Genomic DNA, 16,313 nt, shown 5'->3' with positions numbered 1-16,313 from the left:
ATACTTGACAGAATATAGCCTGTAGGGCAGAGGAATTTTAAAGAGCTAAGAGTCTGCTTTTAAATTTTCTTTTTCTCCTGTTATTTCATGTGCTGCTCTAGGTCTGCTGCTGATCATTTGTTCACAATGTAAAAGGAAACCCAGCCCTGTGACTGAACGATTTTACTTTGGCAAAAGGCCTGCTTTTCCCTTCATTTATTTCCCCCCAAAAGCAGTTGTTGTTTCTAATCCTGAAATATAAAGCCATGAACAATATTAAAAGGAAACATAAAACTGCTTCCATAAAATGTTATTATGTCATGCCTACAAACCCTATTCAGCAGGAAAGAGTATATAAGTTTATAGCACCAATTAGCTGTTCGATGTTTCCTTTACAGTCTTGGTTACTTTCAGACAGGTCAATCTCCATCTCAAAGGATGCATGAATCTTGCATCCTTACCTCCTGAGTCTCAGCACACAGAAGGTGAAGTGATGGCTTTAGCAGCCGTGTGTGTGAAGAGACCTGATTAAAAGTGCTTACATGTACAAGTCCCATTTGAGTCTGCTGGATAGATAACAACAGTAGTAAGTGTGATGCAGGTCTCCAAATTACCATGCAAAACCCAATGCTGATTCAAGGTGGGATCCCACCTGTTTGGGACAAGCAGTTGGTGCGACTCACACCCAATCTGCTGAGCATCCATTGCATGGCTGATAACTATTAATATCAATAGTAATATGTACATAAAGACATGAACTGGAATGGAAAGAAATGGCCACAATCCTCACCGAGATGGGATAGGGCATCCTCCAGAGCTGCTGATCCGCCTCTGCCACTCAGCAGATGCAGGACCTCTCTCTACAAGCAGGGAGCTCAGCAGCTTTCTCTTCTCGCTAAGTGCTAAGAGAACTACACAGGGAAAAATGCAAAAATGCAAAAATTTTTTTAACTTTATCTTGAAAATGGCTCACTTGTTCTGACTATGCTTCATGGAGCTTGTCCCTACTTCCTACATAAATTATAACTGAAACAATATTGGAGTAACTGGATATACATATACAATTGAAATAATAATTGATACTGGCATAGCTTCTTCACTGCAGCTTCCCAATCCGGAGGCATACAAATACTTCTGTACTTCATGAACAACCCCTCCACATAAACAGTACGTTTATGGGTCTTCATGCAGCAACCACCTCTGAGGAAGGTTATAAAAATGACTAAGTGATGGCATTTTGGCTGTACTAATAAAATACTGTTCTTTATGCAACAAATACACTTAGCTCTCACAGAGCTACAGTCTAACATTCTTACAAACCATTGGGGTCTAAAGGTCCAGTGGTTAAGGATAATTAGTTGGAAAGCGTTTCATACACGTTATTTGTAAGAGATTTTGGTGTGCCATATGGATTTATAGGGATTGCCATTTAAATTCTTCTGTTTTATATTCATTGCTTTATTACTCATAAAAATGCAAAAGAAAATGTTAATGACGATTACACCAAAGACTAATAAGTTAAAGCCTTAGGTTATACTTTGCATTTCTGGAGATATAAATGCAATCGCTTAATAATTATGCATATTTTTAACTACTGAGTTATTATTTCTCTATATACTTGTAGTTACCCTAATTAATTTTAAGCTCCTGTTTATATGTTTTATACATGCAATTAATTTCCAATTTTTTTTTAGCCCCTTGCACAAGGGCATTAACTATTACAAAGAAAATCAAAACTAAGAATTGTTCACCCTGGAACAATACAATAATTACCTCCACGCGTGTAAAACTGACACTTTTTCTACAGCACTTATAACAGAAAACTGTCTCACAGAAATGAGTGGATGGTTCTTATTAACACTATTGGGATCTTAGCATTTCTGGGAGAAAGCTGGTCTGGAAGAAAGAAATTTTAATGCAAAATCAGCTTTTTTTTTTTGTTTTAATGAATTTCTATTAGGTTTCTAAATCTAATAGAATTTCTATTTTTGAAAAATTGCTTTATTAATTCTAATCTTACCTTTTTTAAGCTGATGAATTAGTTCTTGTTCTTATAACAGTGCTTGTGATGCCACACACCAGAGAAGACTCTTTAAGTGCTCCAATGAAATACTGCATATTTTAAATGCCAATAAAATTTACCAAAAATTTCATACCTAATGCTTCATGGGGGTAGGGCACATCCATACTGGCAGGTAAGCTGAGTTCTACAGTGAACAGAAAGAAGGCCTTCGGGGCTGTGGGGCTGCTGATGGGGTATAAAATGTTCTGGTGAACCCTTCCTTGCAGCTGAGCTGTGCTGGGAAGAGGACAAGCTTTCCAAGGAGTGACCTGCCACCCTGCCTGTTGATGCAGGAGCACCACGGGATGAAATATTTTTGTGCTTTCTCCCAGGATGCCCTCAAGGAACCACCTTTGAAGGAGCCCACAAACCAATTAATTTTCCTCCTTTAAAATTCTCTTCAAAATAGTCCTGTAGGAAATTTGGAGGCGGGCTGTTGGGGTGCCGGTGCAGCTGATGGCTGTGCCACCTGCAAACTCTGCATGACAGACTGTGCTCTGGTGTCTGTCCCACTGCATCCATCAGTTGTCTTTGATATTTTTATTACATGATCATCGAGGCATGTGTTGTGGCCTTGTTCCGTCCCCAAAGGACAGTCGGGTCCTGATCTGCAGTGACCCTTCCACGGCATGCTGTGGTAGCACCACTGGCTATTTCTGAACATGTTTTGACATCATAAAGGAAACCAGGATGTTTCTGGCAATATTTGTTAACAGTGTTAAAATGCAAAGGCTGTAAACCTGCTCTGAACTCAGCACCTGGTTATGCACCTTTACACAGCGACTAGGTTGAATACCATGTGAAACAACTAGGTTTTGAGCCATGCAGGTGACCAATATTAAAGTGACAGATATCTGCAGAGTACAGCTGCAGGGAACTTCAACTCCACTATTGTACTGGTATTTTCCTTTTATATTTTTACATCTTGTTCAATTGCAGGAGTGTGGATTTAAACCTGATTTTGGCAATTTGGAGACCCTTCTGGGCTCCAGAGCCCAGAATTATCTATTTTCAGGGGCCCAGAGCCAATGGCACATACATTCGATGGCTACATACATCAAAGCAAGAAAAGCAAGGAAAGCAAAGAAAGCAAAGAAAGAAAGCAAGCAAGAAAGCAAGCAAGCAAGCAAGCAAGCAAGAAAAGCTTTAAAGTGTGCTTAGCTGACGTTTCCCATCTATAAACCATTTTTTTCTAGTATATCTCAAAGATTTGCAATCAGTTTAAACACGTACCTTGTACAGTTAAGTGCACCTGCATCGTTCTAGGAGTGTGTTGAGTTTGCACAGAACAAGTGTATGGACCGTCATCTGTCACGTCTACGTCCTGTATCTGCAGGCTATATTCTCTTCTATTTGCTGTTGCGATTGAAACTCGAGGATCTACTGACCACTTATCACTTCCAGCAAAAATAATACTCGACCGATTCAGCCAGGCACCTTTTGAAGCTCCATCTTCCAAGTAACACCTGGAAGAAAAGGTGAAACTCTAAGTATGAAAACATAGATTTTAAATACCATTAACTTGTTATCGATTTTTAGACTGCATACAGCTGTAATGTATTAGAGTTGAACTTCAAAACATGAGTCATTTCTTAACTCACAAATCATCATAAAACCAAAAGCCTATCTTACAAACACACAATAAACACAAATATATTTTTCTGCTCTGTTCTTTCTTTCTGATTTTCCTGCTGTGAGTATTCAGTGGAGCAGTAGGTAGAAAGGCTCAGTTATTTCTGAACTGGACTCAATTACTTGATTGGAACAGCCCTTCCTGCTCCAGGTTCAGCCCATAGGGATCAAGAGTAGGCACATGCACCTCTGCAAAATTATTGCCCTTTTCCTAAGACACAATAAATTTCTGCTTGCTTAGTTAAGGAATCAAGAGACTTTTCCGACCAAAAACTACAATGACATCTTAGAATGCAAAACAATATTTCTTTCTTTTCAAAGGTTATTGGATTTGTCATTGCTAATCATATTCAAGACATCTTGTCTAAAGCAAACATACATTCAATTAGCACGGATTTCGCTGCTGACAACAACAGCGGAATATAAAGCATACTTCTACTAAATATTTTTTAAAATGTGTTTGGTATGGTAGTGACTCAAACAAATGTAATTTGTTTATTATGCCATACTTTATCTTTTTTCCAATTATTATTAAAGTAATAACTAAAAATATTGCTCTTTGGGGTATAAGAGTCAAGTTAGAGCTCAGTGAATAACACCACCCCTACAATCAGAAGCAGATGTACCCTATACAGATTCCTTTCTTTCTAAATTTTCTTTCAAAAGTATTCCTCCATAAAGTAAAGGCTTTGTTTTTTTAAAATGAGTAAAAAGTACAGTTGGAGAATGAAAACACATATATCTGAAGAGTTTGACAGCATTTCTACACAATATCTGGGGGGATTTGAACATGGCACCAGAGATTGCAAGGGAATTGCAAGCCGAACACACCAGTGTAGGTACTGCAAACTGTCTGAAACTAATCAGTTGAGAAATATAAAGAACAAGGTATATTGCAAAATCTAATTTGTAGTTGGTTTCACCATCCGTAGATTCAAAATCTAGTCAGAGTATTAAAGGTCAATGTTAATTGAAAATCTTTTCTGTAGATATGCAACCAAAAAAATAGCCACCCGGGCATAACAGAAGTATAACCTTCTACTAAGGTAATTAGGCACTGCAATATGCTGCTGTTGTCAATATTTTGTAATGCATATTAGGAAATATTTGTAATTTCTCTCTAAAATAGTTTTCCATCTTAAGCTGCTCACTTGCACACTGGGATGAAGAGACGTGCACTGTGAAGGATACTATTAAATGTCACTGACAAGTCCTAAGAATAGCATGGCATCAAGCACAATTACTGAAGTTTTGTGGAAAAAGCAGTAAGAAGCTGGTGAATAGCATTGACGGTACTTCTTAGCACAAGTGAGTAAATAAGAAGGAAAGCAGAGGTTTGTTGGGGCAGGATTCCTGCAGAGGCGCGCAGGCACTCGTGTGAGAGTGCAGTGCTCCTGAACCTTGGACAGGCAGAGCGGTGGCAGGGGAAATGAAGTGATGCTAGAGGATGCAAAGCTGAACTGGAGCTGAGGAACCCATGTCACTGGTAGAGCTAAAGGAGAGGCCACTCAGTGGCACACAGGGTGGTAGGTTAAATATGGTCCCATGCTGGTAGGATAAATGTGATCCCAGGAGATGCTCTATTTTTTAAGGCACCTGATGGCTTTGGAGTAGTCATCAAACTTCTGTCGTCTGGAAAGAGGGGAGTGACACTGGGGACAGCTGGCAGAGCAGGAGAGAGAGAGGACATGAAAGACCACTCCTCAATCCCACAGGCATTTTGACTGTATGGTCAACTGATGCTTGGTCTATATTCTACTTTGCAGTGTTTGACAGTGAAAGCAAACCGTAGGCAAGGCAGCCTAGGGATGCTCTCCTGAATTTCAGCCAGAACCATGATTTTTGTGAGCAGCCAGGAAAACACAGGAAAGAGCAGCAAGTGAGGAAAGAACACATAATGATGGGAAGAAACCCAGTAAACATCAGCAGAGCACAGGACTGTGTGAAGTATGAGAATACAAGGGAAATACAAACACTGGGGATACTTCAGGTACTGCCTGGCCATAGACAAGGAAATGTTTGCCATTAAAAGAGGAGGACTGGAGACAGGAGATGAGACCTGAGCAAAAGAAAAGGGTGATAGCTTGGGTAGAGAGCATGGGAAAATAGGGCTGGGAGAGGGTGTACAGGAGGAACAGCCAGCAAAGACAGCCCCTTTTTGTGGCTGAGAAGTGATGGGATAGAAGGACAGAGAGATCATGCAGAAGGAACTTTATGAGCTGATGAAAAAGATCGAGCCTCTGTGCAGTGAGGTTAAGGATATTTAACTATGGCTCAAAAACTAAATGAGCACTATACTCCAATTTTCTCTAAAGATGACATCCAGCATTCAAGGAAAAGGCAGAGCAGCTAATGGAGTCAAGGGTAGAGAAAAACCTTAATGGAGTCAGGTTTCAGAGCATAGAACTGCAAATCCAGGAGCATGTGGGTTTTCTTTAAACAATCTGAAAGTGGTGCTATGTCACTGGAAAATCATAAATGTATTATCTACATTTAAGGAAATGAGGAGAGCGAATCAGACAAATTTTAGGCTATCCACCATGCTGACAATAGAATTTAAGGCTTTAAAACAACTTTACAAGTTGAAAGGAGGTAATACAAAGTGCAACAGACTAATAGGACATTTTTATTTGATAAAGAGGTTTTTTACATGAAGGAAATCCAGCATAAGAAGAGAATGCAATAGATCTCATGTCTTTGATAAAACATTAAAATAGCACAACTATGGAAACTGTTAGGTGGCAGAAAATGGTGATTTCGTAGCTTAAACATATGGCGGTATTGTTTAAAGGGAAAAGTGACATTCTCTTTAGGAATAAGGATCTAAAAGCAACAGGCTGAAATTCTTCAGAAATGGATCATGAAAATAAGCATTCATTTAATTAATGATCTCAACATGAAATCTGAAAAGGTTCTGACAGAAGCTGCGTATGATACAGGATTAAAAAAAATCACAGTTTATATAGCAGAGAATTGGGGTGTCACAGGGAAGTATCGCTTTGAGGATGGAGAGCGCAGCAGAGTCTGTGAATCCCCGCAGGAGGAGTTTTGTAGGGTCTAGTACCATTTGGAGAAGGCAAGGAGCTGCTTTCAAAGCCTTATGAACATTTTCAAATTATTCTAATGAACAGAAGACTGGGGAGAAGCAGAGAAACCTCAGATTTACTGACATTTTTCTACAATGCGTTTCTTTTCTACTGGTATTTCTGCAGCAGCTGGATCCAGTCAGTTATAAATGAATATTTTTGAAGGTAGTCTGTAGTTTCAGTGACCATTTACCATTTTACTTAACTCCTTCTTGTTTATACATATGCACACATCCAAAAATATGCAAGAAAGTGTTAACACTATAGCTTTTTCCAACAAGAGAGAAAAACAGCCTTCTCCACTCCCCACAGACAAAACCAGCCTCACCTTACAGATTCCCTGCTCTCTGTGCAGCTTCTAAGAAAAAAAAAATAGCCAACAAAAAAGATAATAAAATGTGAAATTTTTTGTTATTAATTAAAGACAAAAGTGGAATTTTCATCAGATGCGAAGTGAACCACCTGAAAACCATGCTGAGAAGGGCAGTGCTCAGGGCTGCCTTTACAGTAGCTCCAAAGCATCCTCACAGCCTCTGCACGGCACCTGCTCCGAAAGCCCCAAAGGGTCCCAAAAACTTCACATATAAACACAGCCCTTTTGATATCAAGACTTTCCTGCTGAGGAAAGGCAAGATACAGCAGTGCATAAAGGAACATGAGATCTCTTGCTGCTTTACTTGATATACAAAGGTATTTTCTTTAAATAACTTTCTAAAACTAATAAGAAAATTTGCTTTATTAATTTCTAGGTGCATGGGTATCGTGGATAGAGAAGAAAACCTGCTAAAATCAAGTTTCTTTTATATCCCACTAATTAGCAAAAAGTATGCAGTATAAAACTGCCATATAAAACATGAAAACTAAGGACTAAAAATGGAACATATTTTTACTTGTTCAGGGAGATTTTCAAGTTTAATGAAAACAAAATCACAAAAGGTATTTCTAAAAATGTAACTAGGAGAGAAAACATTTCAGTTTTTTGTTCAGACCCCAACTAAGCATGTTGCATTGTGGAATAAGGTTGGCTCCAAACTAAAAATGATATTCCAAATAAGGTTCTTTGAAAACAAATATTTTACCTCAGACAAGCTCCTTTAATACCCCAAACCGTTCTTTTCTCTACATTTATTCAAAAGCCATGCAAGTTCCCTAACACTGTGGGAGTGAACTGATTTGAAAATGTTGCAGCATTTGACTGAAATATTTTGCACAGGGTAGCCTTCAAATTAAATAGCAGCCAACATGTTGCATTTTCCCTCTATGCACTTGAGATGCAATGGATAAAGGGCATATTTACTCCATGGAAGAAGTAATCAAATGATTCATCTCAGAAATGTTTTCTAATCTAACAAATTTAATCCCTTTCTGTTTGTAAATCAATCCTCATTTCTGAAAATGCAGTTATTGCTTAAAAGTATTCTGCAGGCAACTTGGACTACACAGTCACCCATGTATGTTCCTGGGCATTGGAGGCAATGGTTCTCCAGTGTGGTTATTGCAGAAGAACAGAAATAAAGACAAATAAGGATTTTTTTCTCCTTTAAATGAAAGCTTGGTCTTCCACACTCCCCTTTATAATTTATATGAAAGAGCAGTCTTTCAATATATGTTTTGCGTGAGGTAACCAACCAATTTTGCATGGATGAACATTTGCAAAGAATAAACAATGAGAACAACAAAAACACTGTCCTCAAGCAAGCCAAGGGACCCGACCAGTGTGCATGGACTCAGACTGCAATACCACAACCAACCTTGTACACAACCTCCGCATTTCTCCCTACAGTTGTATTTCTCACATACTTGATCTCTGGATGCACTTCCTCATTTTAACTAAGAACAGTATCTTAACATTATTTTTTAACCTGCAGATAGCAACTCTATTATTTTCATTGCACGAACATGAACATATCTGTCTTTTTTAACTGAAACCCTGTGATGGTTCAGCTCCAAAAGAAAGCGGGTTGCCTTGCTGCACATGCACGCTCTCCCCACCCAGACCCCTAGTCCGCCCCACTGCACTAGCAGTGATTGGGGTATTCTTGGCATCTTGTGACTGAGGACTGGGAAGGAAAGGCAGCTACAAAGAGACAAGGCCTGGCAAAGGAAACCAGTGAAAACACCAGGAACCCAGCTGAGCAGGTCCGTGTGCCCTGGCTGCACCTTGCCATGCACGTGCCAGGGAGCAGCAAAGCTGGGCCGTGCAATGCCCACACTGCACCTGGGGTGCGCATGCACAGGACAATGGTGAAAACCTCTATTTCCTCAAGACTGCAGCAGTCTAGCTGAGCAAATTTTATTACAAATCCTAAAACAGGAGTCACTAAGCTAAGTTTTACTAAAAACTTAAAATTTGGGTTTGCACTCTGTTACAATTTGCTCATTAAGTCTTCCAAACATTTTAGGGAACTTAAACACAAGCTTTCAGCAAATCTGAGAAGTGAGTTTGAGCAGAGTTTGGATTTTATGTGAACGTATGAAGAACTGGCAACCTTCCACTGCAGCTCCCTCAGGATGAGTCTGAGCCTCAAGCTAAGAGCCCAACTCTTCTTCAACTTCTCCTAGTTTTAAGTGCCATAAATACATGGAATAATAATGGCAGATCAATGCACACTTGTAGATCAGCACACACAAATCCCTGTGGGATCACATTACTGAAGGTGCACAGTTGCTCCTGGCAGAGGTCAGCACCAGGACTGCGGGAGCTGTGGTCGATCCGTGGTGGATAATTCAGGCCAAAACATGTTGATGCTTAACAAGGTCCAAAAATAAAACATTTGTTACAGTAATATATGGGAAATAATTTATTGGAAAGATGGCAACCAATAGAAACTGCAAATATTAGTGGCCTTTCTTCTCTTCCCTTAAATTTTATTTTTAAGCTTCCTCTGCATCAGGACAGCATTTTCTGCGATGTAATTTTTAAAATCTATGCATAGCACCAATTATTTTTAGAAGTTAATAATAACACTGTGGCACAATTAAAGAAAGCATAACAATCATTAAATAACAGTGACTTTTTCTCTTTTTACCTTTACATTTCTTGGAAAAGTATTGATTAAACTATAGCTGATGCCAGAAGAAAATTCTTCCACTTTTAAACTTGGAAGATTGGAAAGAGAACAATTTAATTTTTAACTGATGATTGTAATCAGAAATTCTCTACTCAACAAGCATAAAAAGTAGATTTTAATATTAACAGTCATATACGCTGAAGGTATTTTATTATTTTTCCGATCATTATTAATGGGGATGATCTTCTGTAATTTGTAAGTACAGAAAAATAGTCTCATAGAGCTTCCTTAAAGTTTTTAATCCTCTCTCTTTCATACCTCCCACTTTCCTAGCTCTCTAGTCTATTACTTCCCCATAATTAAAACATAGACCTATTAATCTTTGTAAAAAACAGTTCTTCACAGTTGCTTAATTAAAACTGCTCGTGGTTTCTTTTTACAAGAGCCTTCATAGCGCAGCCAGCATTGGAGCTCCCACCTTGCTGCCCTTGAAACAAACTGCACGGGATTGCACACAAAGCTTTCCCATGTTCCATATATCACATGCATATTTGACATATGCTTGTCTCCATACAGCCTTCAATACACTCTCTGGGGTTGCAGCTGGAGAGTACTTGGGCAGTACTTTAAAAAAAAAAAAATCTTAATTCAAGTAGGACCAAAAGCTACCATTATCCTCACTTCTGCTTCTACTTACTTGACCCGAATTGCAAAGCCAAAAGGATAAGTAAGTTAAAAACTGTCTTATAAATCTGTAGCTAAATTCAACCCATGCAACTCTTTAAATACACCCATTCAGCCCCATGGGTCTCCATTTAGTGCTCCCTCCTCATCCGTTTCTGCTCTGCTCCCTCCCCTGGTGGGACCGTGGGAGGTGAACATGAGCAGCCACGGGAAAGCTGGCTGGCTGGCTGGGAAATGCCACCCAGGGGCTATTGCACTGCTGAGCTGCAGAGTCCTTCAAAACACGTCTCTGGCTTAGAGGAGACACCAAGTGACATACTGTGAGATGCTTCCTCCATAAAACACAACCCCTAAATGGTAAGACACATATTCCAGGTCAGAACATGACTCATTTCTGTGTAGGCTGTGCCTCTAAAACCAGTAATCTTGTTGCAGTTCAGGTTAAAAGTTCCATCTGATTTACAGAAAGTCCTGGCATCCTTTCTTTTCCCTGAAAACCTAGAAGAATTTGACTTGAAAATTTTTACAGTTTTATATAACTGGTCCTTTGGGTGCTGGAGGAGCTGATTGTAATGGCCACAAAGGATGACAGAATCCCCTTTCCATCACCCTGCAGTGGATGAGTATTCACCAAAGCAGATGTGAAGCACTTAACAGAGTTGTTATTGCTTACTACAGCATCTTTTTTTTCCAGTGAAATTGGTTTTGGCATTGAGTTACAGCCACTTTTCTCAGAACATAGAAAACCTTTGCAAAAAGCAGTGTTGCTAGAATTTTTCTGCTTTAAAGGAGATTGGCTTTGAGCTAAGCAGCAAGGGGAGAGAGAAACATGAGGGTCAGGGTTCAGCCTAGGAAAACACCCAGAAGCTCAGAACATAAAATGATACATCCAAGCTCCAGAAACAGAAAAATCACACTAAGAACTTTTAATCACTACTAAGAACTTTTGCAAAGTCTTTTTACTGATGATCTGATAAATGTCTTCTCTGGGTTTTTCCATGGTTTCTTATGACTAACCTCTTAAAAGTTTTTTACACTAAGGAAACTTCTCTGAACAACAAAAATAACTCAGGTGCAATTATAGCCATCCTTTTACTCTTGTAATCAAAATCAGTTTTCTCATGTCTACTATAGGTCAAAGCCTGGAATTCTGCATGAAAAACTGCACAGCTGCTCATTAGCATCACAGCTTTTTAAAAATTTTATTCAAGAGCCTTAGACTGCCAGGGAGCTGGTGCATTGGGGTTGGTGACCAGGCTGGTGCATGTCAAGCCCTGGCTTCCTCCATGCCCAAAGCTCGAGATGCCCCCGCAGCTGCTCCCCCCAACAGTGCATGTGCTGGCACAAGCTGAGTGTAGTTGGAGTGTAAAGATGCAGCAATACAGGATATTAATAACAACAAAGACTTAATAGAATTTAAAAATCTTAATCTTAGGAAGATTCCCCCCCCTCCCCTAAGAAGCAACACTATTTATTTACAGAACGTGCAAATGTTAAATTATCCTGCAGAGGGAGACTGTTCTGTCATGAACGGGACAGAAATCTTCTCAGTCAGTTTCTCGGAAGTCTGATAAACAGGAGTTATGTAAAAGAGGGCAGAGAAGCAGTTGTTTTAAAACAGAGTTTAAAATCAGAACCCCAAAACTCTGTCTCATAGAAGCCAGAACAGCCCTAAAATAAATAATTGGCTTTGCTTTCCCTGGCATCTTCACTGTATGTCAAAGTCCTTAGATCTACCTTTAAAACTGTTTTCTGCTTAAAGAATGGCAGCAGCCCTCAGCTGAGATATGATGAGGTTTCTTTATATGGATGTGCACCTTTCCAGCACCAGCTCACCCCCAGGAGCTGAGCCACCTGCCCTCTCCTTCTCACAGCAAATACCATACCCACTGCAAATTCTTGTGTGCTGCATTTCTGAAACAGCACCAGATGAGCGGGAATTAAAGAAAAGGGGTGCTAATGGATCGAATATAGATTTCAGTTTCTTTCTCTCTGTGCAGCCACCTGTTGACAGCAAACATTCATGAACTTTGCAGCATTTAACGTAGGTCCTGCAAACACTGCAAACACTGCTTTGTTCCTCTATGAACCCCCCACAATGTACTGCCTCCTCTCTGCACACGTGTTGGCCCCACCACTCCACCATGTCCACCGCAGCTTCTGGTCCCCCCACCCCTTTCATCTGCCTGGCTGCCAAACACTTTCTTCTTCCTCTCACCCTGGTACCAGTTTTTCTTCCTTGTAACCAGCAAGTCCCAACATCTCTGTTTTTCTTTGTTTTTTTCTGTCAGTGGCAGAAGGAGCTCTGATTATACATTGAGGTGTCAATGTGCACAAATGAGCCTTTTTCCCTTGATCTTTGCTCTGCGTGCATTCTGCTTTTTAAGCACCTTAAACTGTAGTTTGCACCAAATCCCTTTTTAGAGCAAGTTTTCTCTTCAAGTTCAAAAGATGCAGTGTGTCTCCCCTGTAGAGGATGGACAGTCTCCAAAGCCAGTCTCCTGCCAAGCATCACGAAGGAGATGCCGCAGGAGACCAGTCTCTTCACAGCTGCTCCGGCAGGGGAAAGCCACCCAGGGGGGAGCCCTCCAGGAAAACCTTCCTTGCTTTTAGCAGCACAGTGAGGGGGGGATGCCTGAGTCTCCAGCCATGCCTCGTCTCTCCCACAGCCTCTGCTCCAAGGCAAATACCATATTAACCTGTTGCACTGACAGGCCCAGGAGCTAATGACATCATAGCATCTCCTCCCTTCCAAACTGAACCGGCTAGACGTGCCTGAGACAGTCTACCCAGTATTTGCAGTCAAGTAATTCATCCAACACCATATCAATACACTTATTCATAATTACCTCCTTTAAACAAACACATTCTTCCAAACCTACTAGCTTCCATTTTATGCGATTCTCAGCAGTCCATTACATTGCTTTTTAAAATAGCAACTCAGGACTGGAGATCTGCAAACTTAGGGAGGAACCAAGATAATTCTTTAAATATTTGCTGACCTGTGGACTTTTCCAAAAGAGGCAGATAACTGTATGAGCTTTTTATCTGGCAAACTGCCTGAAATAAATGGGGATACGTGCTACTTGAATTTTCAGGAGTAATTAGCATAATTAACCTCCCTGCTCTGCTCCTATGCCACTTCCACCACTCCAGAGAATCGATGTATAGTTTATTAACCATAAGAAGTCATCAGATTTTCTGCTCTGTGGCTGTCCATGACAAAGTTGCCAGGTACTTGGCAGCCTGTGGATGTAACAAAAGACAAGGCAGAGAGAGAAAGCAGGACAAAACGACTGGGAGAGAAAGCAGAATATATCTTCTTCTTTACACATCTCCAGCTTCTTGATTTTATACACTCATCTGCCTTGAGATGCTTTAAGATATTCTAGGAAATCTGTCTGCAGACAAAACATGGATTAATCCCTGAATCTGAAATATATAAAATGGAAAATCAGTAGAATATTAGTAATTAATAGCAAAAATGTTTACTCTTCTACTTCTACAAGATTTTAAAAGTGATTTGCTCTATAGCTGATGTTATTTGAATTTTAATCTGTATGAGTTTCAGCCTCAATACCTGCCAATCTATCCAAGCCAGGCAAAAGACCACTCTCATGGGGGTTTCCTGGCCTCTAATGTTCATTATAACGACCAGCCATGACCATAATGTGTATTTTCCACCCGCCACAAGGAAGAGGCTTTTTTCCATGGCAGGGACAAACAAACGTAGTATCACAACTGCAATAAATTAATTTGTTGTTTTTATTTATACAAAAATATTCCCATTCCTTTTCGCAGATATATTTTAAAATTAAAATGAACAAAGCAATATAGTGTAAAGCTAAGAATTATTTGTTATTGAAAATAATCAGTTATAGTTATTTCACGGAAGCACATAATATTTTCTCCTTGAAGGCTCAGAAACAATATCACACAATATTATTGGTACTGATAGTCTTGGTTTAATTTTCAGAAAGTAACTCCCAAATTAATCATTTTACTTGAAATATTAAAAAAGGGCTGGCTGCTACATTTGATGTTTATTCACTCCTAAAGGTTTATGATATAGAAAGACTGACTTCCAGAAATTATGAAGAAGAAATTGCCAATGCAGAAAAGTAAGGAAACATTTCACTGTATGGTTTTGTCTTTATTATTTTGCACTTTGCTTAAGGGAGAGGGGTCTTTGAAAATTTGAGAGCCAATCGCGTTTATTTTATAAGAATAGAGAAGTCAGCTGTTTCTTCTCATGGTGGAAGCCAATCCAGATGGCAATTTTTTTCCCCTGCTTTTTTTGCTACACAACACTGAAACACAAATTAAAGGAATAAAAAGCAACATAAGCTCTGAGACCATGGCAAGGCAAAGGATCATGCCTAGAGAATGAGAAAACATTGGGTCCGTGAACATACTGTGTTAGTTTCCAAATTTTCAATATCACAGCATGTTACTGGAGGATTCTAGCATCCAGAAACATATAACTGAATTAAACCAGCCATGATACTAATTAACTGCATTTATTTCAGTTTCAGAACAGTTACATTAGTCTTTATTTTTAATGCTAAAATGAAACAAAGGTTTTTTCACTGACACAATAAGCTCTGACAAAAAAATAAGGGCTTACAACAGGAGACTATTACAGTAACGCACACTCAGGATAAAAGAATGAGTGTTGGATGGCTGTTATACTCAACATCCACATAAATGCCATAATTTGATAATGAATACGGCATCATAGTGACATGGAGCTCACACCAGCTGAAGCACATTACAGGAAAGAGTGAGCCAGGCTTGTGAGCAGTGGACATTGCCTGTGCCTGGGCAGCAGAGAGCAGCCCCTACCAGCTTCATCTAGGAGAAAACTGGAGAATCATCACACCGAATGCAAATACCTGCCTGAGTTTTTGCTCCTAGCCTAGGGGAAGAACCTGGGGTTGCCAGGTGACCCCATAGGAGGTGCCCAGAAGATAGGTGTGCGGCTGGGCAAGGGAACGCAGGCTCCCACATGCATGGACATCTTTGATATAAACTTGCTCTGCTTGCATTTCTGCACTTGCATCCATAACATTTTAGAAGACTAAACCAAAAGACAGGTGTGGTAGGGATGAAGGGCAAACACTATTTAGCAGTAATTTAAAATGTGTGATAAAAGAAAAATGTAGGAAAACCCCTAGATCTGTGTTCTGTTGGGTGATTCTCCATGTTGTGCTGCCCAGAGACTCCATTATCAGCACCCTGATGAGGGGTGGAAGATCCCCTTCTGCTGGCGAGGAGTCTGTCCTGGCTTCCTTGGCTGTCCCAGCTGTTTCTCCTGGTACTGCAGTCTCCCTTCTGCTGCCAGGCTGGCCACTGGGACCATGCAGTACACCGAGCCTGCTAACTACTGCATTGCCTCTTAATGTTGGGGAATTTTATGATGTCTACTTGCAGAATCAATGCAATGGTGAAACTGTGCTACCTGCTCAGCTGTTAAGTGTAAAACGCATCAAACACACTGAGAAAAAAAAACGTCTACAAGCAAAAGAATGGGTGCTCCTGGTCCACAACAGGGCTGTGATAACTTCACCTCTCCCTTCTCCAAGCAGACCTGTGACACAGGCGGCAGCAGCCTGGGCTCCGGGGATTTCGTAATATTCGACTTTTATGTTTCACATGTTCTTCCTGGGTAGGCTTTTTTCACTAAGATTACAAAATGAAAAAAATGTTCTTTCCAAGTGAAAACAAGTTGGATTTTAGGATTTCCTTATAATAACGTCTACACTATGAGTATATAAGACACACAAAGGGGGGGATAATTGTGTGCTGTGTCATGTCCTTTATTGGATCAGTATTGAGCTAGGATTCTTCTCTGAGAAG

At 40.0% G+C, this 16,313-nt stretch overlaps 1 protein-coding gene across 1 annotated transcript in view; it reads right to left on the bottom strand.

Moving 5' to 3' along the window:
- Nucleotides 1–16,313, bottom strand: part of NEGR1 (neuronal growth regulator 1) — a 312,227-nt gene that overhangs the window by 159,341 nt on the left and 136,573 nt on the right. Inside the window, exon 2 of the mRNA XM_064454830.1 lies at nucleotides 3,275–3,507. Coding sequence (XP_064310900.1) covers nucleotides 3,275–3,507 — 233 coding nt within the window. The remainder of the gene's footprint in view (nucleotides 1–3,274; nucleotides 3,508–16,313) is intronic.

This window comes from Phalacrocorax carbo, chromosome 6 (assembly GCF_963921805.1).
Source record: "Phalacrocorax carbo chromosome 6, bPhaCar2.1, whole genome shotgun sequence".
Classification (NCBI taxonomy): domain Eukaryota; kingdom Metazoa; phylum Chordata; class Aves; order Suliformes; family Phalacrocoracidae; genus Phalacrocorax; species Phalacrocorax carbo.
This window is presented reverse-complemented; position numbering and strand designations above follow the sequence as displayed.